This window comes from Canis lupus, chromosome 3 (assembly GCF_011100685.1).
Source record: "Canis lupus familiaris isolate Mischka breed German Shepherd chromosome 3, alternate assembly UU_Cfam_GSD_1.0, whole genome shotgun sequence".
NCBI lineage: Eukaryota > Metazoa > Chordata > Mammalia > Carnivora > Canidae > Canis > Canis lupus.
This window is the reverse complement of record NC_049224.1, coordinates 41,361,109-41,388,482: the sequence shown is the minus strand read 5'-3', so window position 1 is coordinate 41,388,482 and position 27,374 is coordinate 41,361,109. Positions and strand designations below refer to the sequence as shown.

Below are 27,374 nucleotides of genomic sequence, written 5' to 3'. Positions count from 1 at the left end.
GTGGGACCCAATCCCAGAACTCCAGGATCATGCTCTGAGTCGAAGGCAAACACTCAAGTACCCAGGTGTCCCGGTGGTTCTTTTATCATGCAAAATTTTATTACTTTATTATAGTGAAATTTATCAAGCTTTTATTGATATGAGGTTTTTTTTTTTTTTTTTTTTTTTTTTAAAGTTTTTTTTTTTTTTTTTTAATTTTTATTTATTTATGATAGTCACAGAGAGAGAGAGAGAGAGAGGCAGAGACACAGGCAGAGGGAGAAGCAGGCTCCATGCACCGGGAGCCCGACGTGGGATTCGATCCCGGGTCTCCAGGATCGCGCCCTGGGCCAAAGGCAGGCGCTAAACCGCTGCGCCACGCAGGGATCCCCGATATGAGGTTTTTTTTAAAAAAGGATTTTTATTTATTTATTCATGAGAGACACACACACACACAGAGGAAGAGACGTAGGCAGAGGGAGAAGCAAGCTCCATGCAGGGAGCCTGATGCGGGACCCGATCCCGGGACTCCAGGATCATGCCCTGGGCTGAAGGCAGGCACTCAACCACTGAGCCACCCAGGCACCCCTATCGATATGAGTTTTAAGTTAAACTTAGTATCCTTTCCCTACACCAAAGTTAAGGAGGAATTCACCAGTGTTTTCTTCTAGCAAGAGTATGGTTTCATCTTTTACATTTAGATTTCTAATCCATTTGAAGTTTATTCTTATGTATGGGTCTTATTTTATATTTTTCCAAATGACTATCTAGTTGTCCAAGAGCCATTTATTAAAAAGTTCATCTTTAGTCCATGGATTGGAGATGCCACTTTTACATCATATATAAAGTTTCCATATGTATTTGGGTTTAATTCTGCACTTTCTATTTTTATTTCACTATAACCACAACTTTTAAAAGGCTCTCAACACTGCCTAGAAATGCAACATCAAACCCCTAGTATCAGTGACATACTCATTTTCTGACATCACTACAGCTGACCCCTGAACAACACGAGTTTGAACTGAGGAGGTCCATTTACACATGGACTTTTCTTGATAAATATAGTACAATATTGTAATTGTATTTTCTCTTTATGGTTTCCTTAGCATTTTCTTTTCTCTAGTTTACTTTATTGTAAGAACACAGTATATATACTAATACGTATAAGAAAATGTGTGTTAACCAACCATTTATGTTATCGGTAAGGCTTCCAGTAAAACAGTAAGCTATTAGTAGTTAAGTTTTGGGGTAGTCACATAATACAAGGATTTTCGACTTGCAGGGGGTTGACATCTCTAACCCCCACAGTGTTCAAGAGTCAACTGTATTTTACTCTTTCTATTCAAACCTCCAAGACAACCTCCTTTTCTTCTCAGCTTATTACTTCCTTTCATATTTTCCATTGAGAAAATGGATACAAACAAATGAGATCTACCTATTTTTCCCACAATAAAATCCAGGAATCTGCTTACATCTGTACCCATGAGCTCTACCTTTCCTCCAGGAGCTATGGGTGGGCTGTCTGCTCTTATCTATGGCCAAGCCTTCCATGTTGTATATTGGAGTCCATCACCCCTCTCCTCCTCAAAGTCGTCACCCTGTGACTATCCCATCTCTCTGGTAGCATCAGTTTCTTTCTCTCTCCTAGATCTTTCTCACCACCATAAAAGCATGCCTTTGAGGGACACCTGGGTGGCTCAGTGGTTGAGCATCTGCCTTTGGCTTGGGGTGTGGTCCCACATCTAGGGATCGGGTCCTGCGTTGGGCACCCTACAAGGAGCCTGCTTCTCCCTCTGCCTATGTCTCTGCCTCTATGTGTGCCTCATGAACAAATAAATGAAATAAAAAAAAAAAAAGAAAGAAAGCATGCCTTTGATTACCCATTTCAAAAACCTGAAAGAACTAAATTCTCCAGCTCCTACCCCCTCTATCTATAACAGTAGGCTCATAAAGATCATCAAATCCATTTCCTTCAAGGTGCTGTACATATTTTTATTCTTTTCTCTATATGATATGACCTAAAAAAACATGAGGAGGCACTGATCTACATGGATCCAAGAATAAAGACAGGTGTTGAAGTCTTCAGTGGATGAGAGGGAGAGACCAGGGCATCCCGGGTGGTTTGTTAGTGGTTTGGCATCACCTTTGGCCCAGGGTGTGATCCTGGAGATCGGGGATGGAGTCCCACGTCGGGCTACCTGCATGGAGCCTGCTTCTCCCTCTGCCTGTGTCTCTGCTGCTCTCTCTCTGTCTCTCATGAATAAATAAATAAAATCTTTAAAAAAAAAAAGAGAGAGAGAGAGGGAGAGACCAGAAGATCTGTAGATAATGCAATAAAAAAGGGTAGCAGGTATGGAGTTCTGATGACACACAATTCTTTTTTTTTTTTTTTTTAAGATTTTATTTAACTATTCATGAGAGACAGAGAGAGAGAGAGAGAGAGAGAGAGGCACAGACACAGGCAGAAGCAGGCTCCATGCAGGGAGCCTGACGTGGGACTCAATTCTGGGTCTCCAGGGTCACGCCCTGGGCTGAAAGTTGTGCTAAACCACTGAGCCACCCGGGCTGCCCTGATGACGCACAATTGAAAGCAACAAGAGGATTTTGGGAAGAGGGTGGAACAATGATTTCAAAGTGGCAATAAGGAACAAGGACAATACCATCACTGCTTGGACTACTAATGAATTGTCTCTCCTTTCCAACTACTCAGCTGAGATAACACACTGAAAGACAGGGAGCCTAGCACTTGACACATAGGAAATGTAATAACGTTCAAACCAAATCAACTACAGGCCTCTAGTACAGCTGTCTTGCAGCATATGGAATTTAGTGAACTTATTTTCAGGCCCCTCCAAGAAAATCTGCCTCTCCTGACTTCCTGTTCCATGATGGATTCTACGTCACAAATTCAGGGTCCAATAGGCCAGCTCTCTTGAATCTGCCTCAACCAATCTTGCCCCTTCATGCTATCACCTTGCCTGCCTCTCCTCTGGCCAGTGAATTTCTGCCTCTGGCCATAAGAGAGTAACGGGGACCAGGTGTATTCTTTCACCTCAAACAGCTGAATAAAAGATACAAGATATTGGACAAAAGGCAGTACAGGAGAGTGATTTTTGAAAAAAGAGAAATAAAGCAGGTAAAACTGGTAAGTACCCCCACCTCATTGCCTGGGGAGCTACCAGACCACAGCACAGAACAGAGTGATCTTGCTAAGTTGAGGAGATGGAGTTTGGAGTTCAACGAAGCCAAGGCATCTAGAATTGTGGGGACAGAGTATGGGGAAAAGAGGAACTGTAAAGAGATTCTCTAAATCTCTGAGAAATGAGCTTGTACATGCATCCGAGACAATCACAGAAGTTAGGAAAAGAATAAACAGAGAAAAGTAGGTGGAACTATTTCCATGCTTACCCAGGGCTAGGAACAACCGGTGTTCCCACCAGCCAGAGCAGTGAGACCTCAACACCACAGCAACAAGTAGAGTCTTCTTCAGAAGTATATCACTATAGTAGTGGGGCTGAATTAGCCCTAAAGGCTACTACTCTAGACCTGCCCATGTGGAATTTACATGCATGCCTCTGATTCCGTTCCCCAAAACCTAAATATATTTAAAGGAAAATAACAAAAACCTAGCACCCATCAACATATAATTCATCATGTCTAGCATCCAACCAAAAATTACTCAGCATACAGAAAAACAAGAAAATAGAATCCATAAGCAGAGAAAAGAAATCTATAAATAGAAACAGACCCAGAATGACAAAAATAATAGAATTCTCAGATAAGGACTTTAGGGGCATCAGAGTGGCTCAGTTGGTTATCTCATGGTTTCGGCTTAGGTCATAACCTCAGAGTAATGAGACTGAGACTTGTGCTTGGGCTCTGTGCTCAGCATGGAGTCTGCTTGAGATTCTATTCCTCTCCCTCTGCTTCTCTCCCCACTCATGCTCTCTTTCTCTCTAAAATACAAATCCTTTTTAAAAAAAGAATTACCATATAAGGACTTTAAAACAACTATTATAAATATATTCCACATGTTTGAAGATATGAGAAATGATGAAAAAATAGAAGACAAAAAAAAAAAACAAAAAAAAAAACAAAAAAAAAACCAAACAAACCCAAATAGAATTTCTACAGATGAAAAATACTGGTAATAAAAAATGTACAGAATATCCCAACCAATTAGATATTACAGAGGAAATGGCAATAGAAACTGTCCAAGATAAAACAAAGAGGAAGACGATGAAAAACGCAGAAGCATTAGTGAGTTGAGACATCAACTGGCCTAATATATATGTCATTGGATTGGTATAATCAGAAGAAAAATATTTGAAGAAATAATGGCTTGAATTTTTCCAAGTTACATGGAACCACATAAACCTATAGATCCAAGAAGCTTAATGAACCCCAAACAGAAGAATTATTTAAAAAAACAACTTTCCCAAGCTCCTCAGGATCAAATTAATTCCAACCTACATTGCCTCTTTAAGGTCTCTCCTCTCCAAAACTACAGGATTACTATTCTTCAAGTCAATGCTCATCTCTGCTGTCCAAATAGCTTCCCATTGCCCATCAAACAATGTCCAAATCACTTAGAATTCAGGGTTGTGTAAAACCACCTGCCCCAACCATTACTGCAGCATTTGCCCCCATTTCCGGTCACACTTCTTTCACTCCAGGCTATGATCCCCCTGGTTTCCAGCCTCCAGGCCTTTGCTCACAGTGGAGAGCAATCCATTACCATATTATTATATCCCCCCTCCTTTCATGTGTCAACTAAGGAAATGCCACCTTCTCTAGAAAACCTTTCTTGTTTTATCAACCATGTTTCATCTTATCCACTTCCTTCTCACAGGGCCCAGCATGTTCTATCACATCACTACCCTTATGCAAGTTTTATCTTTCTCACCAGATTTTAAGTACCTTGAGGGGAGAGGCCATGTCTTGTTTTTCACGTAGCCTCTTGACATGTAATTGGTGCTCTGAAAGGTTTGTGAATGAATGGATGGTAGCACAAGTTCCTTACTCAGGCTGGTGAATATTAAAATAACAATGGTGTTTCCTAAAGATCTGGGAAAAATCCCCCTGTGATAAGACCCTCTTCCCAGAGCACTACTGTGGCAGTCCCTCCCAGCTCTTGCATGATGGAAGGAGGATGGAAGAAGGCACAGGGCATAAGCTGGATCTGCACATCACCACCACGTCAGTCCTTTCCAGGGCTGTGGGACCTGGCTGTGCAGAAGGGCAGGGAGGGTGGCCCCGTCTCTCCTCAGCAGCTTGGCTGTACTCAAGTGGCTCCTGGGGGACAGGCAAAAAAGATGGATCCGGTCTTCTCTGCCACCCTCATGCCTCTTCTTGGCCTGGTGAAACCAGCAGTCCCTCCTCTCTGGAAATAAGCTTGGAGGAACCTTGTCCCGAGGTGCAAAGTACTTGAGGGAAAGGGCTAAGGGGGGCTACTTTACCAACACAAATGAGGTTAATTTCTCATAGTCAAGGAGCCTGGCTCAGTGGCACCACCCAGAGAACAGCAGGTAAATGCTGATTCTACAGTTCTCCTTAGGGTTAAGGCAGTGGATCTGACTTCTTATCACTGCATGGCCAGTACTGCATTGTGGTCCCAAAGATATTTTCTCAGTTCTTCTCTTTCTTCTCTTCTCTCAAGTCTGCCTCGTCCTAAAACCCTGCGCTGCGAGGCACAAAACAGCAAGGCTCCAAGCAAAGGGGTTAAAGAGCATAGGGTCCCAGTCTGGGAGGTGGGACTCCCAGCATCTCCATTTACAAGTTACATGATCTTAGCTTAGTTTTTCCATTAACAAAACAGGAATAGTAAGTGGCAACCTCCCAAATTACTGTAAGGGTGAAATGAGTTGGTGTATAAAGCTCTTAGAGCATTTTCTAGCATCTAATGAGTGCTGTGGATTAAATGAAGATTGTTTTTATTCTGCACTGCGCCCCAGTCTTTTCCCAAAGAGAAATCTTCACATCTGTTTGGGTCCTTCCTAGATAGCCAAGCCCAGCCTCCTGCCTTGACAATAGCCAAGTGGCTATTGTCTCAATTCAATTCAATGACTTTAGACATGTCTCCTCCCACTTCTCCCCTTCCTCCTTTCTACTGCAGCCTAGGGCTTACATGGACCTGTGACCATCTCAAAACAAAACAAACAAATAAGAAAGCCACACACACAGACATTAAAGTTTGATCAACTTGTTTCCACCTCTGTCCTTCCATTGCACCAGAATGCTTAAAAATATTATATTGTTACTGGTTTCCCTTGTTATGCATATTTTCCCCCATTAAACTTCAAAGCCCCTTGAGACCAGGGGTCTATCTAGCCTTTTAAAAAGATTTTCAGTTCCTTGCACAAGGCCTGCCACAAAGTAGGTGTTTAATAAGTATTTGTTGAAAGAATAGACTCATTTATTATGTCATTTCATAGTTGAGGAAGTGAGGCCCAGAGAAGTGAGGTGAGTTGCCCAAGCTCACAAAGCTTGTCCTTAGCAAAGCTAGAACTGGAGACCCCTTTGTTTTGAAGGGATTGCCTGGGGGCCCCATGTGGATGCAGCCCTTAGAGCTATTAGACACAGTCTTTATTGCTTGCTGCATTGCAATTATCAGATTACTTGATATATTCCAGGCAAACCCTCCTCACCTCTGAGGTCCACCTCAGCTAGTGTCTGGCATATACAATGCTCCAAATACGTTGTTTGAATAAATGGATAAGTTAGTCTACAGGGAGGTCATCCCATTGCCTTCTCTGACACTCCCTCTAGGACACTAGGTATGGGGGAGTGGTGGACCTGCCAAAACACAGGCGCAAATACCCTGTTCTCCTGCTAGAAGAAAACAAAAACTTAAAACCCTGTCTTAAATACAAATGATTATAACTCTTTAAGACAAACTTTTCCACAAAGAGCTCCTGGAAAAAGGAAGAAGTTTCCAAAATATGGTAGAAAACAGGCCAGGAGAAGAAGTAGAAGCTTCTCTGCTCATTTAAAAAGCAACATTAAGGGCACCTGTGTGGCTCAGTCAGTTAAGCATCTGCCTTCCACTCAAGTCCTGATCTCAGGGTCCTGGGATCAAGCCCAGCAGGCTCCCTGCTCAGTGGGAAGTCTGCTTCTCCCTCTATCCTTCCCCCTGCTCTGCTGTGTGTCACTCTCAAGTAAATAAAGCCTTTATTTTTTTTATTTTTATTTTATTTTTTGTAAATAAAGCCTTTAAAAATATTTAAAAAGGGAATATGGACTACTTGATGAGATCTTTCAGGATTCTGACATGGATGCAGTTCAAATATCACGTCCTCAGAACTCCAAAGTATATTCCCCGTTTTGCCCCCATACATGTATACCTACCAACATTCCCTGATAACATCTTCATAGCACTTTTCACATCTGAAATGATTGTTTTATTGTCTATTGTTTACTGTCTCTTTGAAAGGTAAACTCTACCAGGGCTGGGACACTGTCCCTACCTACAGCTGTATCTCCTACAGGGCCAGGCATATAGTCAACATAGAGTCGAATGAATGAATGAATGAATGAATGAACGAGTCACTTAGTGAATTTAGTTTTTTATTTTTATTTTTAAAGATGTTATTTATTTATTCATGAGAGACACACACAGAGAGAGAGACAGGCAGAGGGAGAAGCAGGCTCCCTGTAGGGAGCCTGATGTGGGACTCAATCCTGGTACTCTGGGATCATGCCCTGAGCCTAAGGCAGACGCTCAATCACTGAGCCACCCAGGCGTCCTGTGAATTTACTTTAATAAAAAGGGGAACGCCTGGGTGGCTCAGCAGTTGAGCATCTGCCCCTGGATCAGGGCATGATCCCACAGTCTCAGGATCGAGTCCTGCATCAGGCTCCTTGCCCAGAGCCTGCTTCTTCCTCTGCCTATGTCTCTGCCTTTCTCTCTCTGTGTCTTTAATGAATAAATATTTTTTTTTTAAAAAAAAAGGTGGGAGGGAGAAAGGAAGAAAGGTAACAATTGTTGGCAATTAAATTTTTTTCTATCAAAAATAATATTCAAATGTGAGATTTCTGGCTCTCTGATGAAGGGCAAGAAGAAAACACTGCAAATCTATTTAAATGGATCCCTTTAAAGCTATGTTAATGGAAGCAATCCAAATGTACATCAATGCATAAATGGATAAACAAAATGTGGTATTTATATATAAATTATATATATAAAATATATATAAATTATATATAAAAATATTTATATGTGGTATTTATATTTTATAAATATAATTTTTATAAATATCCTATATTTATATTTATAATTTATATTTATATATCTTATATATTATATATATAATGGATATATATATCCATATAATGGAATTATATATATATTATATATATAATATATATAATATGTATATATATGTATATGTATATATAATATATATAATATAATATATATAATGGATATATATATCCATATAATGGAATTATATATATTATATATAATATATATAATATATATAATATATAATATGTGTATATATATATATAAATACACACACACAATGGAATTATTCCATCTAAAAAATGAAATTCTGACACATGCTGCAACATGGATGAACTGTGAAGACAATATACTACGTGAAATAAGCTAGGCACACATACAAAAAAACAAATATGAGCATATGTTTCCACTTATATGGAACTGACTACTAGAATAGACAAATTCATAGAGACAGGAGGTCTACCAGGGGCTGGGGGAAGGGGAAAATGAGAGTCTTTAATAAATGAGTTTCTGTCTGGGAAGATGAAAGTTCTGGAAATGAATAGTGGTGATGGTTGCACAAGACTAAATGTACTTAATAAAATGGAATTGTACACTTAAATGGTATATGTTACAAAATTTTACCACAATAAAAATTTTTATAAACTATGTTGGACAACCCAAAAATAAACTAAGTAGGTAGACTTGATGAAAAATAGGTTGAACCTGAATAGGTTCACTACACTGTGCCATATTATAATAAAATGTCAAAAGACAAAGACAAAAAATTGTCATAGCAGCAATAAAAAGAAGTTACATACAATGGAATCCCCATAAGACTACCAGCAGATTTCTCGACAGAAATATTTCAGGCCAGGGATGATATATTTACAATACTGAAAGAAAAAAATTGTCAGCCAAGAATACTATACCCAGCAAAATTGTCCTCCAGAAATGGAGAGCTATACTTTCCTAAACAAAAGCTGAGGGAATTCATCACCACTAAACCTGCCTTCCAAGAAATGTTAAAGGGATTTCTTTAGTGAAATTAAAAGGAGCTGATTAACATGATAAAAAATAAGAAAGTAACACAAAACTATCTGGTAATGGTAAATGTATAGTCAAAATTAGATTCTGTAAAAAACAGTAATTGTGATGCATAATTCACTTACAGCTCTAAAAGATAAAAAAAAATAGTAAAAATAACCATAATTATGATGTTATTGGTTAAACAATATAAAAATATGTAAATCTTAACATCAATAACCTAAAATGTAAGAAAGAAGTAAAAGTGTAGCCTAGGAATGTTATGGAAGTTAAATTGTTATCAGTTTAAAATAAGGTGTTATAATTCTTTTTAAAAAATATTTTAGGGACGCCTGGGTGGCTCAGTGGTTGAGTGTCTGCCTTTGACTCAGGTTCCTTGAGTCCTGGGATCAAGCCCCACATCCGGCTCCCTGCATGGAGCCTGCTTCTCCCTCTGCCTATGTCTCTGCCTCTCTCTTTCTGTCTCTCTCATGAATAAATAAATAAAATATTAAAAATTAAAAAAATAAATATTTTAGGGCAGCCCAGGTGGCTCAGTGGTGTGGCGCCACCTCAGTCCAGGGCGTGATCCTGGAGACCTGGGATTGAGTCCCACGTCAGGCTCCCTGCATGGAGCCTGCTTCTCCCTCTGCCTGTATCTCTGCCTCTCTCTCTCTCATGAATAAATAAAATCTTAAATATATATATATATATATATATTTATTGATTGAGAAAGAGAGAAAGAGAGAGAGAGAGAGAGTGCACAAGCAAGAGTGAGAGACATCACAGAGGGAGAAGGAGAAGCAGACTCCCTGCTGAGCAGAGAGCCCATTGTGGGGCTCAATCCCAGGACTCCAAGATCATGACCTCACCTGAGGGCAGATGCTTGACTGAGCCACTCCGGTGCCCCAAGGTGTTATAATTCTAAGGTATGTAAGCCTTGTGGTAGCCACAACAGGAAAACCTGTAGTTATCACAAAAAATAATATGATAAAGAATTCAAAGCATACTGATACCAAAAGTCTCCAAATTACAAAACAAGACAGTAGGATAAGAAACAAGGAATAATGGATCTATAAAATAGCCAGAAAATAGTTAATGAAATAGCAATTAATGAAATAGGCAATTACTTATCAATAATTGCCTTAAACATATGTGGATTAAATTCTTCAGCCACAAGACATAAAATAGCTGAATGGAGAAAGAAAGAAAGAAAAGAAAAGAAGAAAAGAAAAGAAAAGAAAAGAAAAGAAAAGAAAAGAAAAGAAAACTACAAGACCCAATGATATGCTGCCTACCAGAGACTCACTTTAGCCTCAAAGACACAGACTATGAGTGAAAGGATGGAAAAAGATATTTCAAGCAAACAGTAACCAAACAAAAACAACAAAACAGGGATAGTTGTGCTTACACCAAACAAAAGAGACTTACTAAAAATGGCAAGAGACACAGAGGATCATTACGTAATGATAAAGGGGTCAATCCACCAAAAAGATATAAAATGGCAAATGTTTATGCATCCAACATTGGAGCACCTAAACATATAAGGCAAAACAGAGGATAAAGGAGAAATAAACAGAAATACAGTAATTGTTGGAGACTTTTAATACCTCACTTTCAATAATATAGATCCAGAGAATCAATAAAAAAAAATTGGATTTGAACAACACTATAGACCAAATGAACCTAACATATATACAGAACATTATTATCCTACTATAGACCAAATGAACCTAACATATATACAGAACATTATTATCCTACAACAGGAGAGTACACATTCCTGTCAATCACCAATGGAACATTTTCTAGGACAGACCATATATTAGGCCACAAAACAAGTCTAAGCAAGTTCAAGAAGATTAAAATCATATTAAGTATCTTCTCTGAACATAATGGTATGAAATTGGAAATCAATAATAGGAAGAAAACTGGAAAATTCATGGATAAATGAAAATTAAATACCACTCTTCTGAACAACAAATGGATCAAAGAGGAAATTAAAGGGAATAAAAAGTATCCTGCAACAAACGAAAATGGAAACACAACATACCAAAATTTATGGAATACAACTGCAAAAGTTGTTCTTAAAAGAAAATTCAGGGCAGCCCGGGTGGCTCAGCAGTTTAGTGCTGCCTTCAGCCCAGGGTGTGATCCTAGAGACCTGGGATTGAGTCCCATGTCGGGCTTCCTGCATGGAGCCTGCTTCTCTCTCTACCTGCTTCTCCCTCTGCCTGTGTCTCTGCCTCTCTCTCTCTCTGTCTCAGGAATAAATAAAATCTTAAAAAGAAAAAGAAAATTCATAGCAACAAGCACCTACTTTAAGAAACAGGAATGATCTTAAATAAACATTTAACATTTTAAGAAACTAGAAGAAGAACACAGTAAACACAATGTTAGCAGAAAGAAGGACATAAAGATTAGAGCAGATAAATGAAATAGAGAATAGGAAAACAATGGAAAAGATTAATAAAAGAACTGGTTCTTTGAAAAGATAAACCTTTAAAAGGTTTGTTGAAAAGGTTTGTTTGAAAAAGATAAACATTTAAAGAATTAATGCCAAACCTTCTCAAACTTAAGAGAGAGGAGAGAACATTTCCAAACTAATTTTAAGAAGCCAGCATTACCTGATATCAAAGCCAGAAAAGGACACTATAGGCCAATACCCCTATGAATATAGGTGCAAAAATTCTCAATAAAATACCAGCAAAACAAATTCAGCAGTACATTATAGAGATCATTCACCATGATCAAGTGGGATTTATTCCAGGGATGGAAGGTAGTCTAACATACGCAAATCAATGTGGTATACCTTATTAATAAAATGAAGGACAAAAATCATATGATCCTTTCAATAGATGGAGAAAAAACATTTGACAAAATTCAACATCTGCTCATGATAAAAATTCTTAACAACAAATTAGGTATAAGAGGAAGGTATCTCAACATAATAAAGGCCCTATATGACAACTCCACAGCTAACACTATGCCTAATGATGGAGTGAAAGCTTTTTTTCCCTGAGCTCAGGAACAAAACAATGGTGCTTATTCAACATAGTACTGGAAGCCCAAGCCAGAGTGATCAGGCAAGAAAAATAAATAAATAAATAAATAAAAGGCAGAAAATTGAAAAAAAAAAAAAAAGTAAAATTGTATCTATTTGTAGATACATCTATTTGTAGATGACATGATTTTATATATATAAAATCCATTTAGGATCATGTCATCTACAAATAGATGTATCTACAAATAGATACAATTTTACCTTTTTTTTTAATATAAAGACACCATAAAAAAAAACCTGTTAGATCTAATCAATGAATTCAGTAAAATTCTAGGATACAAAATTAACATATAAAACCAGTAGCTTGTCTATACACTAACAATGAATTATCTGAAAAGAAATAAAGAAAGCTATCCCATTTACAGTATCAAAAACAATTACATATTTAAGAATAAATTTAACCAAGGAGGTGAAAGATCTCTACATTGAGCACTACAAAACATTAATGAAAGAAGATAAAAATAAACAGAAAGGTATCCTGTGTTCATGGGTTGGGGAAATCGAATATTGTTTACATTTCCATATTACTCAAAGCCATCTATAGATTCAATGCTATTCCTGTTAAGATTCCAATGGCAAATTTTACAGAAGTAGAAAAAAACACCTAAAATTTATATGGAAGGACAAAAGACTCTGAATAGCCAAAGGAATCCTAAGAAAGAAGTACAAAGCAGGACACCACACTTCCTGATTTCAAACTATATTATAAAGCTATAGTAATTAAAACAGTATGGTGCTGGCATTAGAACAGATACAAACCAACAGAAGAGAAATGAGAACACAGAAATACATCCATGCATGTATAGTCATATTGAGAAGGGAGCCAAGTATACTCAATGGAGAAAAGGCACTCTCCTCAATAAATGGTGCTGAGAAAATCAATATTCATGTGTAAAAGAATGAAAGCAGACCCCTACCTTTTTCCACTCACAAAAATTAACTAAAAAAGACTTGACTGTAACACCAGAAACCATAAAACTCCTAGAAAAAATCATAGGTGGTAAGTTCCTTGACAATGGTCTTGGCAATGATTTTCTGGATTATGACACCAAAAGCGTAAGGAAAACAGAAGCAAAAATAAACAAGTGGGACTATATCAAACTAAAAAGCTTCTGCAGAGCAAAAGAAACAATCAACAAAATGAAGACAACCTAAAGAATGGGGGAAAATACTGGTAAATCATGTATCCAATAAAGAGTTAATAGCCAAAATATATAGAGCTCACACAACTCAGCAGTAAATTATATATATGTATGTATATATATATGTGTATATATATAAAGTTTAAAAATGGGCAAAACTTCTGAATAGACATTTTCCCAAATAAGTTATACAAACAGCCAACAGGTACATGAAAAGGTGCTTACCATAATTATTAGGGAAATGCAGATCAAAACCACAATGAGACATCACCTCATGTCTGTTAGACTGGCTCTCATCAAAAAGACAAGAGATGACAGATGCTGGTGTGGATGCAGAGAAAGAAGAACCTTTATCATTCTCCCTCAACCTCAGGCCTACTTCACTATTAACAGAGGCAATTTAAAGAACTACCTCCCGAGGAAGGACTGTGTCATGGCCTTGGCTGGGCAGTCCTGCTCTAAACCTGAGACTTCTGCTTAGTCTCTGCCATCCCAAAGTAAAAAGGGAGCATCGTTTGCCTGATGACAAATTCCCTCAGTGTCCACAACATTGGGTACTATAGTTCAGTCAAAATGACCGAACACTACCTATCAAATCTATTTATTTAAAACGTTAACTCCTAAGACACCAAAAATGTAGCAAAATGTGTAGAAAGTGAGCTTCACAGTATCTCTTACACATACTTAATAAAACCACTTTAAGGCACATTATACAGAGCAATCCACAGGACTGTGCTGTTTACCACTTCTGTTCTTCACCTGTTGGGGTAACCTTGAGCACAAGCCCTGGGCAGGCCTCACCTCCATATTCTCCAACACTGTTGTCCATCTTTCAATTCTGAATTACCACCCTCTCCATATTTTTAAAAAAAAAAAAAAATCAATTTTCCTTCACAGAAGAAATTATTTTATTTCATTTTAAAAAGTAAAGGATACAGATACTTATTCTTAGCTTGACAGAAGCCATTTTCCCATGAGACTCCGAGCTCTGCCTGGCGAACGAAGTTAATGGTGATGTGTTAGAGAAACCTGTAGCCTCCAGGGGCACAGGGAGTACAAACATTTGGCTGGAAAAGCATTCACATGATCAAAACATTTCCTGCAGCAAAGATTAACAAAGTCATTTTATCCTGAAGATCATTTTGGTTTTGAAGAAAAGATTTACTTTTGAAGATTCTTTAAATTTACTAATCAAACCAAGAGCAAATTGCTTTTCACATAGCTGAGAAGAGAAAAACCAGAAGCCCATTTTAAGTACTCTTCTGCCCTACTCGCCTCCTCTTACATGACATCTTCTCAATTTATCTCTAGGCCTGATGAATGACATAAATCACGCTCAAAGCTCAGCATTTGTGCAGTGTGTTTTCCTCCCTGGTGGCAGGCTTCTCTGAGCCTCAGCCATCAGCCATGTAAGCCCATTTCCACGCTTCCATGGGACCAAGATGGGCTCTATCCAAACAGGCTTTTGCCCTGCATGGCTTCAGAGGCTGACCCACACCCCCCGTGAGCCTCCAGCATGACTGCAGCAGTGTAGGAGATGGGAAAACCTCAGGCTGATGGGAGCCTGACCTCTCTATTTATGGCCTTCACAGCAAGGGTCGCCTCCATTAAGTGGTTTGGTCTTTTAACACCATGAGCTACACTATCTAAAGTGTATTTACCCAAGGAAAAACACCGAGCCCCCTTCTGGGGCAATGGCTCTAGACTTCCTAAGATTAGTCAGGGAAGCAGGAGGAAGCACACTCATTCTCCCTGTACCTCCCTTACAGGTACACTCAAGACTGCTGCTCTCAGCAATGCTGGACTGATGACTGTTCATCCAGAAGTGTCACATGTTGGGATCTCGGTGATAGGCACACTCATCTTTCTCTTTGTATCTACTTAGCTCCAGACACTGACCAACAGGAATTCTTTCCAAAAATGCTAACAGGTAATCTGGTTAGCCACTGGGGTGGGGATGCACCTCTGGTGAAACTGAGCAACAGCCTCCAAATGTTCTGGCCAGGAAGTGCTGGCCACGATATGCAGCAGCTTAAAAGTAGGCCTGTGGATCGCTAAGTAGTTCTAGAAGTACAAGGAACAGAACTGCCATTTACACAACATTAGAGTAATTCGGATTTAGGGCTTTTGAAATTTTGGAAGTGACACGGCCTCAAAAAGGCTAACTGGTGGGACAACTATGAAACAGAGCTTGTTATAATTTGTATATTCCAAAACAGGGTGATGTTCACCACTACTGGACAGCACCTTTGCCAGGGAGACAAAGAACATCATTTGTCACAGCCAGTCATCTCTTCCCAGCAGGCAGGAGACCTTGCAGCCAAGTGACTAAAGTGAACCCCAGAGGCTCCCACACTGAAGGTCCAATGCTGCTCCTCAACTTCTAAATAAATCGAATGTGGGGACCCACGCAGTGCCAGTCCACTATGTACCTTCAAGAAACGCCATGTGTCACGTGTAAGTGTCTCTCTTGCTGTACCTTCTGGATGTAGAGGGCCGAGGGTGCTGGTGCTTTGGTCCCCACAGCCTTGGATTAGGAGAGCCTATTCCCCAGGTGAGTGTTATGGGGAACACAATAGTGGCTTCTGAGATGTGTCCATAGGTCACAGAAAAGGAAATGCAGCACCTTAGGAGATGGCCGAAGTCAGGTGATACACATCAGAAAGTCAAATGCTGACTCTGGCCTGATTCTTTAGAAATGACAAGAGCTAGTTCCCTGCCCGGGTGGTTGGACTGAAATGGCCATCTGAAGAGGGGATGGTTGGCACCGGAACTGCTAATTTGGGGGCTTGCCCTGGAATTGCACTCATAGCCATCGAGCCATTGGGGACAGTAGTTGTGTTCCAGCTACTGGGGATCTCGCCAGTAGACTGCATTTTAAAATAGACCAAATAAAACACTGGTAAAACAATCCCAATTAGAAGCATGATAAAAACAGCATTCCACCACTGAATTCCACAGTCTGCACCATTTGTCAAGGTCTTCGGAGGAGCTGGAAGCAGCGGCTGACTGGAGGTCTCTACACAGTAACTTTCATTTAAAAAGATTTCTGACTGCACTGCACGCTCAATATTCTGGTCAATGCCCTTAAAGAAATCTGTCAGTGGGCTGGACAGGGCACCGGTGCCTACAGCCGCTCTGTCTGGATCTGGCTGCTCCTCGAAGGTCACTCTTGTCTCTGAGGATGGGCTCAGGAGGGGTCTGAGTTCTTTGTGGGTCTCTGTTAGGATCCCATGATTTTTCACCGGAATCTTAATAGATTTCAAAGCATATAAGTCTTGTTCTCTGATGAAGTTGTTGACTTTCTTGATATCTGCGACCTAGGGAAGCCATGAAGACAAACATCACAAAATATGTAAACTCCTTAGAATATCAAAAAAAAAGCAGCTCTTTCTGGAAGACAATCCAAGCCCACCCCGCTTAGGAATCTGATGAATACTGCACCTATACACAAAATCAGTTTAGGCTGAATAACTGATTTTTGGCTTTAACTCAGCCTAAATGCATAGCTTAATCATCACATTTCCATACATATTAACAAGTATAATAACGTAAATCAGTTTTGGAAAACAGTGTTTGTTTAAAGTATGACTGCAACAAAATGTTTTTAGGTGAAACCCAACCAGGGCACTGAAAAAGCAATAGTCCTTTGTATTTCTTTTAACTTTTGAGACAACAGTGCCCCCATCTGGCTGACTTCCCTCCCCACAACAAGACCCAATTTAGTAGCTGATTACATTGGCAATCTCCAAACAGGAAGCCTCAGGCAGCTCCACAGACACTCAGAACCTACTTTAACAGTAATAATGTTTTAAGAGGTATGTTCTCGTGATTCTACCATGTTTTCTTGCCCAGAAGTACTGTATGGCATATAAACTTATTGTTTAAATAAATGCAATCTAGAGTTAATACACTGAGGATTTCACAATACTTAGAATTAGAAACCTACAGAGAATCACAAATGAAGTTGGAAAATATGGACTGAAACCCTCTGTTCCAATATTAGGACTGGAAGAGAAAGGAACACCACTAAGAGTTTTATACGGTAACAAAGTTCACTAACAAATTCCTTCCACAATCTTGAGGGAGGGGTGGTGCAGAATGTAAGTCAAAGATAAACCCTCCCTCAAGCTAACGTTTGGAACTTACTGAAAGCATCAGAAATGGGTTTTAACTCATGAGCCCACTTTAACTAGAGTGTAAATAAAATCAAAAGACCTTTAGGTAGCACCTGATTCAAATCAATCATCTCCATTACTTCACTTGAGTAATTGTTTTTATCATCTAACTGAATTGGGCTGGTGGACATTGTTAATTTATCATGTCCTGAAACTAAAGCATAAGGTTCTTGAGACCTGTTTTTTTCCCTTAATAAAAGGACACCCAAATTTACTTTAAATTGGAAAATGGTTACTTATCAGAGGCATTATATATATATTATAATCTTCACAGATTTATTAAACGTCACTATTCCAAGAAGCCCACTGCATCCACTCAGTGTAGGGTCAGATTCATTTTCAGCCCATGTTCCATAAACCATATAGTATGCCTACAGAAGCTTATTAAGAGAGTCAAATATAAATCTCAGTACAATTGAGACACTATGTGTCCCTAGAGACCAGCCTGTTTATTTCCTCTGGGAAATACCACAACATCCTATAAAATGTGTTTAACCATTTGAGCCTTGTTAGATAAATGACAAGAAACTAAGGAGGAAAAGATTTTTAAAATAAATTGGTTAGACAGCCTTAGGGGAGGCCATGGAAAGTTGTAACAGCGTAATTAGCAAAATGAAATAAATAGTTTCAATCTAGGAGAAAATGCAGCAATTCTGTAAATACTTTTCCTACTTACTTTGCCATGTTAATCACTCTGAATGCTAAAAACATAATTAAAGAGAGAAACAGGGTTATATAGATACACAGTGTACAAAGGCTAGATCATGCAGTTTTAAGTGAGAGACTGTAAAATTTGACCAAATAAGGTACAACCAGCAAGAAAGGGTCAGAAAATGAGAAGTAGTGAGAAAAGCAAGCCTAGCAAACAAATCTTGGATAAATTCTGCCTGGCATCTTTGACCCTAGTAGGTCTTAAATAAAATGTGCTCAAAAGAAAAAAAAAAAAAGTTTGTCTTTGGGGGACACCTGGGTGGTTCAGTCAGTTGAGCATCTGACTCTTGATCTCGGCCCAGGTCTTGATCTCAGGGTCGCCAAGTTCAAGCCCTGCACTGGGTGTGGAGCCTACTTAAAAAAAAAATTCCAGAATTCAGTTTGGAGGGACAGGGAGAGAAGTACTTTGTAGATTGGGAACTGCTCCAACACATGAGACTCCTAACCCTCACTTTTCATGATCCCAAGGTTCAGAATTGAAAGTGCTTCCACCTGCCTTCCAGCTCTGGCTAGGTGGGAAGAGTCTTCTACTGCTACAACAGGCCTCTCCAAACCACCTTGCTGGGGGTGGGGAGAGGCGGCCAGGAAGGGGCAGCAAGGGCCCCCATGCTTCAGTGAGTTCCTGAAATACACAGGAACCATGGGGCAGGGAACACCTTCACCTGCGAGGTTTCTTACTTTGCAGCCATACTGAAGAGCAAGCTTGTTGAGGCTGTCCTCCTGGACCAGCTCCCGCTGCAGCAGCACCACGTCCCCTGCTCCTGGCTGGCGAGGGTGGTGGGCACCCTTCTTCTGGTGGCGCTCCTTGCCCCGGGGCCGCAGAGCCACATGGTGGGACTCTTCCTCAGAGGAGTCCCCCGAGTCCCCACCACTGTTCTCAAACATGTAAACGTGGCTGGTTGGAGTCCTACAGACAATGGCGGGGCCTTGGAGGGTCTTGGTTAATACTTCCTTCTGCCTCATTTTCTTAACTGAAAACCAAACCCCAGGGTTAATTCCACATAAGGTACGTTCATTCCTCTGCAGCTACACTAAAGAGAAGTGTCCGGTTAGGGATGACCCCTTTCCCTGACCCATTATAAATATTCAGCAGACACCATCAGTACAGAAAGGGCGTTCTCTGCTAGTTGGGGTGGAGGGTGAGAAGCATGTACAAATAGCATTTTTCCCTGACTGCAGACTTCTTACAGAGAAAAATCAAAGAATCCCTCCTTTCCCCCTTATCCCTCATCCATAGCTGGTCCCTCCCCGAAACCCACCAGATAAACAACTTCTCTTTTTGGTCTCAGAGGGGTAAAGAAGCTGCTGGGATCCTTTGCAATGAGAGGGAAGGGCTGTTCCCAGCTTCCTCGCAACTCGGAACTTTTGTGCCAAACAATTCTTGTTCAATACTTTACACATTGCAAAGTATCCTCACCAAGAAGGTCAAGACTGAGGGCGCTTGCTTATGAGATCCAGGAGAATAAAATACTCGGATTTCCAATACAGGCAAGCTTGAATTACCGTAGTATTGGGGGCCCAGCTGGGCAGAAAATTCTCGTCCAACTGAGACATTCGTCCAGTTTTCCACCGGTCCCTTTGCCTTCATTACATCCCACGTCTGGTTTTCATGTTCACCTCCAGCCAAGTGCAAAAGCCTCACGACCCGCTTTCCCCCCTTGGAACTGTCCGAATGAGGTTCCGGAACACGAAACCTCCGGCTCAGGGACTGACAGGCGCGCCAGAGCCGTCGTGGAGCCCGTAGGAGCCCCGGGAGCAGCCAGCGGCGCCCCCGCGCGACCGCGCCGCCCGCCCCCTCTCCCCTCTCCCCTCTCGGCGGGCGCCCCAGGGCCCCGCCTCCCCGTCAGGGCTCAGGGCCCGCCAGGGGCCCCGCCGCTTTCCCTCAGAGCCCCTCCCGCGCAGGGCGGCGGCCGCCCTCAGACTTAGACGGACGCGACCCCCACATTCCGCCAAGGCACGACCCCGCCCTCCGCCCTCCGCCCTCCGCCCTCCATCCCAGCAACCCCAGCCAGCCCCGGACCGTGGCGGTCGCCGCCCCTCCGGACGCAGGAGCGCGGCCCGCCCCCGAGGCCGAGGGGAGGCTCGCGCCGCCCGGCCACGACGCCGCGGAGGGCCCCCGCGGTCCCCCTCCCAGGCCCGCGGCCCCTCCTGCGGGCCCCGGTACCTCGGCGCCGAGATCCGCCGAGACTCGCCGCCGCCGCCGCCACCGCGCCTGCTGATTGGCTGCGAGAATCAGCAGGTCTCCAGGGGGCGGGGACGGCGACGCAGCCAATGAAATCAGCGCCGTGCGGGCCCGCTGAGAGGTCAGCGCAGGAAACGCGGCCCGCGGGGCGGGGCGGGGCGGGGCCTGGAGGGGCGGGGCCGGGGCCGGGAGGGGCGGGGCCGGGGCCGGGAGGGGCGGGGCCGGGGCCGGGAGGGGCGGGGCTCCAGCTCCCGGATCCGACTGTCGCCGAGGGATCCGCTCGTCCCAGCGGCAGCTTTGGCTTCTGCTACGAAACCGCTTACCTCTCTCCCCCACCTTTCTGTGAACCTCAGCTTTCTCATCTGTGGAAGAGGCCTTTGGCCTAGCCCTCTGTATCAACGGTGCAAAACGAGGGGGCGGGTTCCCAGGAGAGTGACTGCCACCTGCTGAGGCCCCCCGCTGGAAGCCCCCACCGCGCTGGGCCTGGTGGGCCGGGGGTCTCCACGACAGGAGCCCTTACCGCCACAGGAGTTTGCTCCTCCTTGCCCACCATCATGGGGAAGTCCACCAGTGTAAACCACTACACCACGACAACACCGACCACAAATAACACTATTTTGTTTTATTTTTGAGATACACAGAGAGAGGCAGAGACATAGGCAGAGGGAGAAGCAGGCTCCCTGCAGGGACTCCATCCCGGGACCTCGGGATAATGACCTGAGTAAAGGCAGACACTCCTTCACTGAGCCACGCAAGCACCGCACAAATAACACAATTTACCAAATGTCGATGATGGGGGATTCCTTATGCTTAATAGTAAGGGGTGAACATTCTCATACACTAAAGCACAGAGGCTTAAAATTTCAACCCAAAATGCAAACCCAAATTAAAAAGCAAACTGTAACCAGGGAAAAGTAAATGCAACAAACACCACAAAAAATCCTTTATTGAGACAAACCTCATCAAATTGATGAGAAAGTCACTAACAGCCCAGTGGATAAATGAGTGGGGACCATGAACAGACATTTCGCCAAAGTATACAAATGGTTAATAGGGAATAAAAATGAAACCTCAGTAGTAATCAAATTAAACCACAAAACAAAAAGATGAAAACAAATCCAGATTTATTTTTAGTTTTTACTTTTTTATGTTTTTACAAATCCAGATTTAGGAGAGATTGTATTCAAAAAGATTATTGCAAGGGGAGAAAAAGGCTTGCAATAGGGAAAACCTTCTGACTATAAGGTCTGTAAGCATCTCAAGAGTTAGGTAGAAAGGGCTTTTCTTTTATAGAGAGGAGTAAGCAAGGCTGCAAAGAATCAGGTGTGGAGAAGTAGGACAAAAGGGGGGCAGAACTGGATAGCAGATACAAGAACGTTCGACCCTGGCCAGCCTGTTCTCAAGAGGGACTGTATGCTGGCTCAGGCTGAGTGTGGGCTAAAGTCCATTTAGAGGCCTGGATGAAGGAGAGAGGCTTCAAGGAATTTTAGTTAGCAAGCATTTTGTTGTGACTGATCAGTCGGGACACGAGGCTCAGCTAGAGACAAAGAAAGAGAATCTAGGGGATCTGTGACTGGCCTAGTCATAGGTAAACAAGGAGTGCATCCGTGAGTCTTAAGTCATACGGGGAAGGAAGGGTGGTTCTTTGTAATAAGCCATTTTCCAGAACACAATGGATGGGTGGGGATGGGGAGGTCTTAACCTTCACTGTTTTCCAGGAGCATGGGGTGTCGGCAAACTCCAACATTGTTGAGTTTCTGTGTGTGGATCTACATCCACATGTCAAGCCCTGGAGCACAGCAGCGAATAAAGCTGGCAAGCTTTCATGGAGTTGACACTTCTAAAAATGACCAAAGACAAAGACATACACAGAAAGAGCATTGCAGATTATGCTAGATCTTGGAAAAAGAAAAACTAGGTGTCTGTTAACAAAAATTATCTGAACTTCATAAAGGCAAAAGGATGGTTGTATGTTCTTTCATTGCTGTGCTGGAGCTTGGTTAGTGAGCCCATCCAAGAATAATCTGATTCTCTAAGCAGCAGTTCTCAAAATGTGATCTGGAGTCCTGGAGATCCCTTGAAACATTTTCATTGGGTCTGTGAGGTCAAAACTATCTTCACAGTAATACCAACATTATTTTCCTTTTCCACTTCATTCTCTCTTGATAGACAATAATTTAGCTAACATATATTGAATCCCTACTGGGTATAAGACAACACAACACTCTTGTGTGGTAGGTATTATTACAATCTCCAAATTATAGACAGAAAAACTGTAACAGAATTTGCAAGACACCTACCCAATATCCATTCTAACCTTTCACTTCAGAAAAGAACCCCTATATTATTTGGGGCAGCAATGTGCCAAGCTGAGACTACACTTCTAGTCTTCCTTGCAACAGGGTGTACCCTGAATAAATTTCAGACGATACAAGAGAAAATGTTGGATCGGACTTCTGAAACTTTTAAAAAGCAGACACCTGGAAAAGCTCTGTAAAATATGTGTTCTGCTTACCTTCCCCCTGCTAACTGGAATGAACATATGATGGCTAGGGCGCCTGCATTCATCTTGGACATGAGGCAGCCTAGAAGGTAGACAGCACGTGCTAAGGATGGCAAAGCAGAAAGATGGAAAGTGGGCAGGAAAGAACTAAATGTCCCCGTTGTTTAAGAGATTAAGATTTCGGGATCCCTGGGTGGCGCAGCGGTTTAGCGCCTGCCTTTGGCCCAGGGCGCGATCCTGGAGACCCAGGATCAAATCCCACGTCGGGCTCCCGGTGCATGGAGCCTGCTTCTCACTCTGCCTGTGTCTCTGCCTCTCTCTTTCTCTCTGTGTGACTATCATAAATAAATTAAAAAAAAAATAAAAAAAAAGACATTAAGATTTCTGTCAGTAGCAGCTATTGAAATTCCTAACTTAGAAACCTGAGCACAGAGATTAAGTTACTTGTCTTAGATGTCATAGCTAGTCAGTATAAGAGGCAGAATCCAACCTCAGACAGATGACAAAAAGCCCATGGTCTTGGGTGCCTGGGTGGCTCAGCGGTTGAGCATCTGCTTTCAGCTCAAGTCGTGATCCTGGGGTTCTGGGATCAAGTCCAACCTCAGGTTCCCTGCAGGGAGCCTGCTTCTCCCTCTGCCTATGTCTCTGCCTCTCTCTCTCTCTCTCTCTCTCTCATGAATAAATAAATAAAATATATTAAAAAAAAAAAGCCCATGGTCTTATAAAAGCTTCTGAGCAGAACTCAGCTTTGCTTTCTCCATCTACTGGCCCAGCCCAGGCAGGATGCCTGCTAAAGCTTGGTGAACAATTCCTTCAGAAACATACCTTAGTTTTCTCTCCAGGTCCATGGCTAGACTGGCTGAGATGCAATTCCTCAGGCCCAGGTGAGGTCAGAGAGGAGGTTTTGGAGCATCATGGCTCATCCTCTGAAGTGTTTCAGGGTCGCATCTGCCAAGGACAGTCCCACTTGCTCTGGCACTGAAAAAGCTGCAATCAATCCTCCACAAGCTGACAGGCCTGCTCAGATGCCCCTGAAACTCCTGCCAAGCCCAGAGCATCCTGTCCCCTGTGTCAGCCTACTGTGGACTGAATTGTGTCCCTGCTAAATTAAGTTCACATCCTAACCCCTAAAATGACTATATTTGGACAGAGGGCCCATAAGAAAGTAATTAAGGTTTAAAAGAGGTCATAAGGGTGGGGCCTTGGTCCGATAGAATTATATTGTGAGAGGAAACAGCAGAGAGAGCTTGCTCTTATTTTCTCTCCCTGCTCACACTCAGGGGAAAGACCATGTGGAGATACAGTGAGAAGGTGACTATCTGCAAGCCAGGAAGAGAGCCCTCACTAGAATCTGTACCCTGATGGATCTTGATCTCGGATTTCCAGATTCTGGAACTGTGACACATAACTTCCTGTTGTGTAAGCCATCCAGTCTGTGGTATTTCATTATGGCAGCCCAAGCTAAGACACTAGCCTTCTCCCTGGAAGAGCAGAAGATGGAAAGGAACAGATGCTGAGTTTCACTAGATGTTTTAAAACTCCAGTGGGAAGAGAGCAGAGATCTGTATTGGCAAAGTCATTAGAATTGCTTAAGCCTCAACTTCTCACTTTACAGACACAGGGGGCTTGCCTGAGGGCGAGTTAGCTGTAGCCTTGAAGCATGGAAGATGAATGAGTCCAAGGTTAGTTCTGCACTTACCAGCTGTGTGACCCCCATGGAGGCGGCCCATCAGCCTTCTGGGCCTTGGTCTCCTCCTTAAGGATGCTGTTCCCTATGTCTGGGATGGCCATACATCCCTTCTGCCTGGAACATTTTCAGCTTATATCTGGTGTCTTTGCACAATTATTATGAACACCCCTTCCCTTTTCATAGTTTGGACACACCCTCCACCTCTCTTTGGAACTGTCTGCAAGGCAAATTCTCCCTGCCCATGCCTTGGCAGACGCTGCTAGTTCATCACAGAGGCCAACACAGTTGTCAGATCTCTGCATGGAGTTATCCAAGACAGCTCTAGTTGTTCATGGATGAGTGGTAGGGGTAAAAAAAGATATCCCATTTAGCATGGAAAAAAACAACTATTAAAAAATTAACACATAACAAATTGAGTAAAAATATTTGCTATTTGCTATCTTAGATATGTCAATATCCTTAATATATAAAAAGCATTCAGATTTCAATTAGAAAAAAAACCACTCCCAACACTCCATAGAAAAACTGGCCAAATGTGGCAAATAATCCACTAAAGAAATACACATTGAAGAAAGGTGTTAACTTAACCGATGGTCAAATCAGTGGAAATTCAAATAGCTGCAAGAAGCTGAAAAAAGTCAAATCTGAAAGGATTAGAATGCATGGTTACACAGGTCGAGAAAGAGTACTCTCAGGCCCTGTGGGTAGGAGTTTCAATCAGGACATTTGTAGCATTGTGTAGCAATAACTTTTACATTGTGCATATGCTTTGATCTTGTCTCCCACGTTTAGGAATTTGCCAAAGAAATAGGTAGACATGTGCAAAGATTTGTGACAAGGCTGTTCTTAACTGTGAAAGATGGGAAAAAGCCCCACAATATCCAACAGGAGGGGATTTGGTTGAATTCATGTAGCTCACTTATGAAACAAAATAAAGCACATTCATGTAAAATAATCTGGTAGAAGTAACAGTTATTCACATGGAAGGATGTTTATGAATAACAAGCAGTTTACAAATCATACATCTCAGGGTAGTAAGGCACAATGTCTGTAGTGATTATTCCTAGGTGGACTAATAATTGCCTTTTTGGGGCACCTGGGTGGCTCAGCAGTTGGGCGTCTCCCTTCAGCCCAGGGCATGATCCTGGAGTCCTGGGATCGAGTCCCACATCAGGCTCCCTGCATGGAGCCTGCTTCTCCCTCTGCCTGTGTCTCTCCCTCTCTCTCTGTGTCTCTCATGAATAAATAAATAAAATCTTTAAAAAATAGCTTTTTTTTAATGTGTGCTTCCTTTTTTAGACTTGTCTTTGCCATGCACATTTACTCTGGTTAGGACGAGGTGGCACACTGAACAAGCGGTTAAAGCTGCAAGTGCTGAAGTCAGAGGTCTAACTTTGTTGCAGCCCATGCTCTACCCCTGAACTAGACTCCCTCAGATGTCCAGCTCTGAATCTAGTCCTTAGGACCTAGAGGAAAACTCCATGACCTCTGCAAGCCTCAGTTTTCTTGTCTAGGAGATGAGATGTAAGTTAGGCCCTGCTATTCGCCAGGTGCTTGGCATACAGTGAACATCTGGGGAACATGGGCTCTCATGATTATGGCAGGGGAACCCATAAAGCCCTGAAAGTCCATTTTTCTTTAAATAATGCATTCCTGCCCTAACTTAGGTAGCTGGAGGTGGTTTGGGAGGCTCTCAGATCTGCTCTTAGGACAGGTTTCTCAGGTGAGTTTTAAGCTTGTTTGTCAGCGGCTTTATCTGTTTCAGAGTCAGTTTTCCCCTGGCCCAAAGTATGAGGAGTTGCCCGAGAATGGAAGCCTGAGGAACCAGGCAGACTGCCCTCAGCAGCACAGTGGGGGCTACCGCCCTTCAGACCTGTGAGAGCCTGGCCGGAACTCCTAGTGATCTCTGTGGTGCTCACCAGGTCATCCCAGGCCCAGTTCCACTTGGCTCTCCCCCTCCCACTTGGAGGCTGGGGCTGCTCTGTCATTGATACCTTTTTTTTCTTTTTTTTAAAAGGTTTTATATATTTATTTATGAGAGACACAGAGAGAGAGAGGCAGAGACACAGGCAGAGACACAGGCAGAGGGAGAAGCAGATTCCCTGTGGGGAGCAGGATGCAGGACTCGATCCCAGAACCCTGGGATCACACCCTGAGCTGAAGGCAGACACCTGACCACTGAGCCCCCCGGGGTGCCCCTCATCAGTGTCCATTTTGGGTTTCCTGGAAGGGCTATACCCACAAGACCTCGGTATCTACAGCAGAGTGTTTAAAGTTTTCATAGACACCTCTTACCTCCATTTTGTCCCTCTCAGGATCAAAATCTCAGCCACCCTCTCCGTCTACTGCCACCCCTCTTCCCCGGGGCCAATTTTCTAATTCCTTTGCTTACTCTTGTGCCAACCTTGAAACTCAACTCTGGCTTCCCTGGGCATACTTGGGAATTGTACCCCAGGTTCAGAGAGTCTGATGCAACACCTCCACGGTCCCCATCTCTTCCCAGTCCCCCAGAATTGTACAGGGAACAGATCTTTTATACTTTTTAGAAGAACTGTCTGCTAAAACAATACTATTTTAGATATATTCAGTTACAGAAAATATTACTAAAATCACGCCTTTTTTTTGGCTCCTTTTTAATGCAGCCACTAGAAGTTTTAAAATTGTGTCTGGTTCCC

The 27,374-nt window shown here is 42.3% G+C and overlaps 2 protein-coding genes across 4 annotated transcripts in view; one reads left to right on the top strand and one right to left on the bottom strand.

The window, feature by feature from the left end:
* Nucleotides 1–15,348, top strand: part of MEF2A (myocyte enhancer factor 2A) — a 190,052-nt gene extending 174,704 nt beyond the window's left edge. The window contains exon 14 of the transcript XR_005356926.1: nt 15,205–15,348. The gene's annotated coding sequence lies outside the window, so the exon portion shown is untranslated. The remainder of the gene's footprint in view (nt 1–15,204) is intronic.
* LYSMD4 (LysM domain containing 4) lies at nt 14,320–20,596 on the bottom strand. Of its 3 annotated transcripts, none has more exons than XM_038532690.1 (3): nt 20,489–20,596; nt 19,003–19,295; nt 14,320–16,755 (listed from the first exon to the last, which is right to left on the bottom strand). In XM_038532690.1, the coding sequence occupies exons 2-3, from the start codon at nt 19,285–19,287 to the stop codon at nt 16,144–16,146; spliced, it is 897 nt and encodes a 298-aa protein (XP_038388618.1). In that variant the 5' UTR covers nt 19,288–19,295; nt 20,489–20,596; the 3' UTR covers nt 14,320–16,143. The 3 variants fall into 3 exon arrangements, with proteins under 3 accessions (XP_038388618.1, XP_038388620.1, XP_038388617.1); XM_038532692.1 differs by lacking the exon at nt 20,489–20,596 and adding an exon at nt 19,742–20,132; XM_038532689.1 differs by lacking the exon at nt 20,489–20,596 and adding an exon at nt 19,828–20,131.
* Nucleotides 20,597–27,374: the final 6,778 nt, after the last annotated feature.

Bases quoted from the DNA above. Each gene is read 5' to 3' on its own strand.
- LYSMD4 (XM_038532689.1), bottom strand. From the start codon at position 19,912: ATGAAGGCAAAGGGACCGGTGGAAAACTGGACGAATGTCTCAGTTGGA. The intron at 19,296-19,827 runs GTAATTCAAGCT...TTTGGTTTTCAG, and splicing joins GCTGGGCCCCCAATACTACG to TTAAGAAAATGAGGCAGAAG. The intron at 16,756-19,002 runs GTAAGAAACCTC...TGGCTTCCCTAG, and splicing joins CTCTTCAGTATGGCTGCAAA to GTCGCAGATATCAAGAAAGT.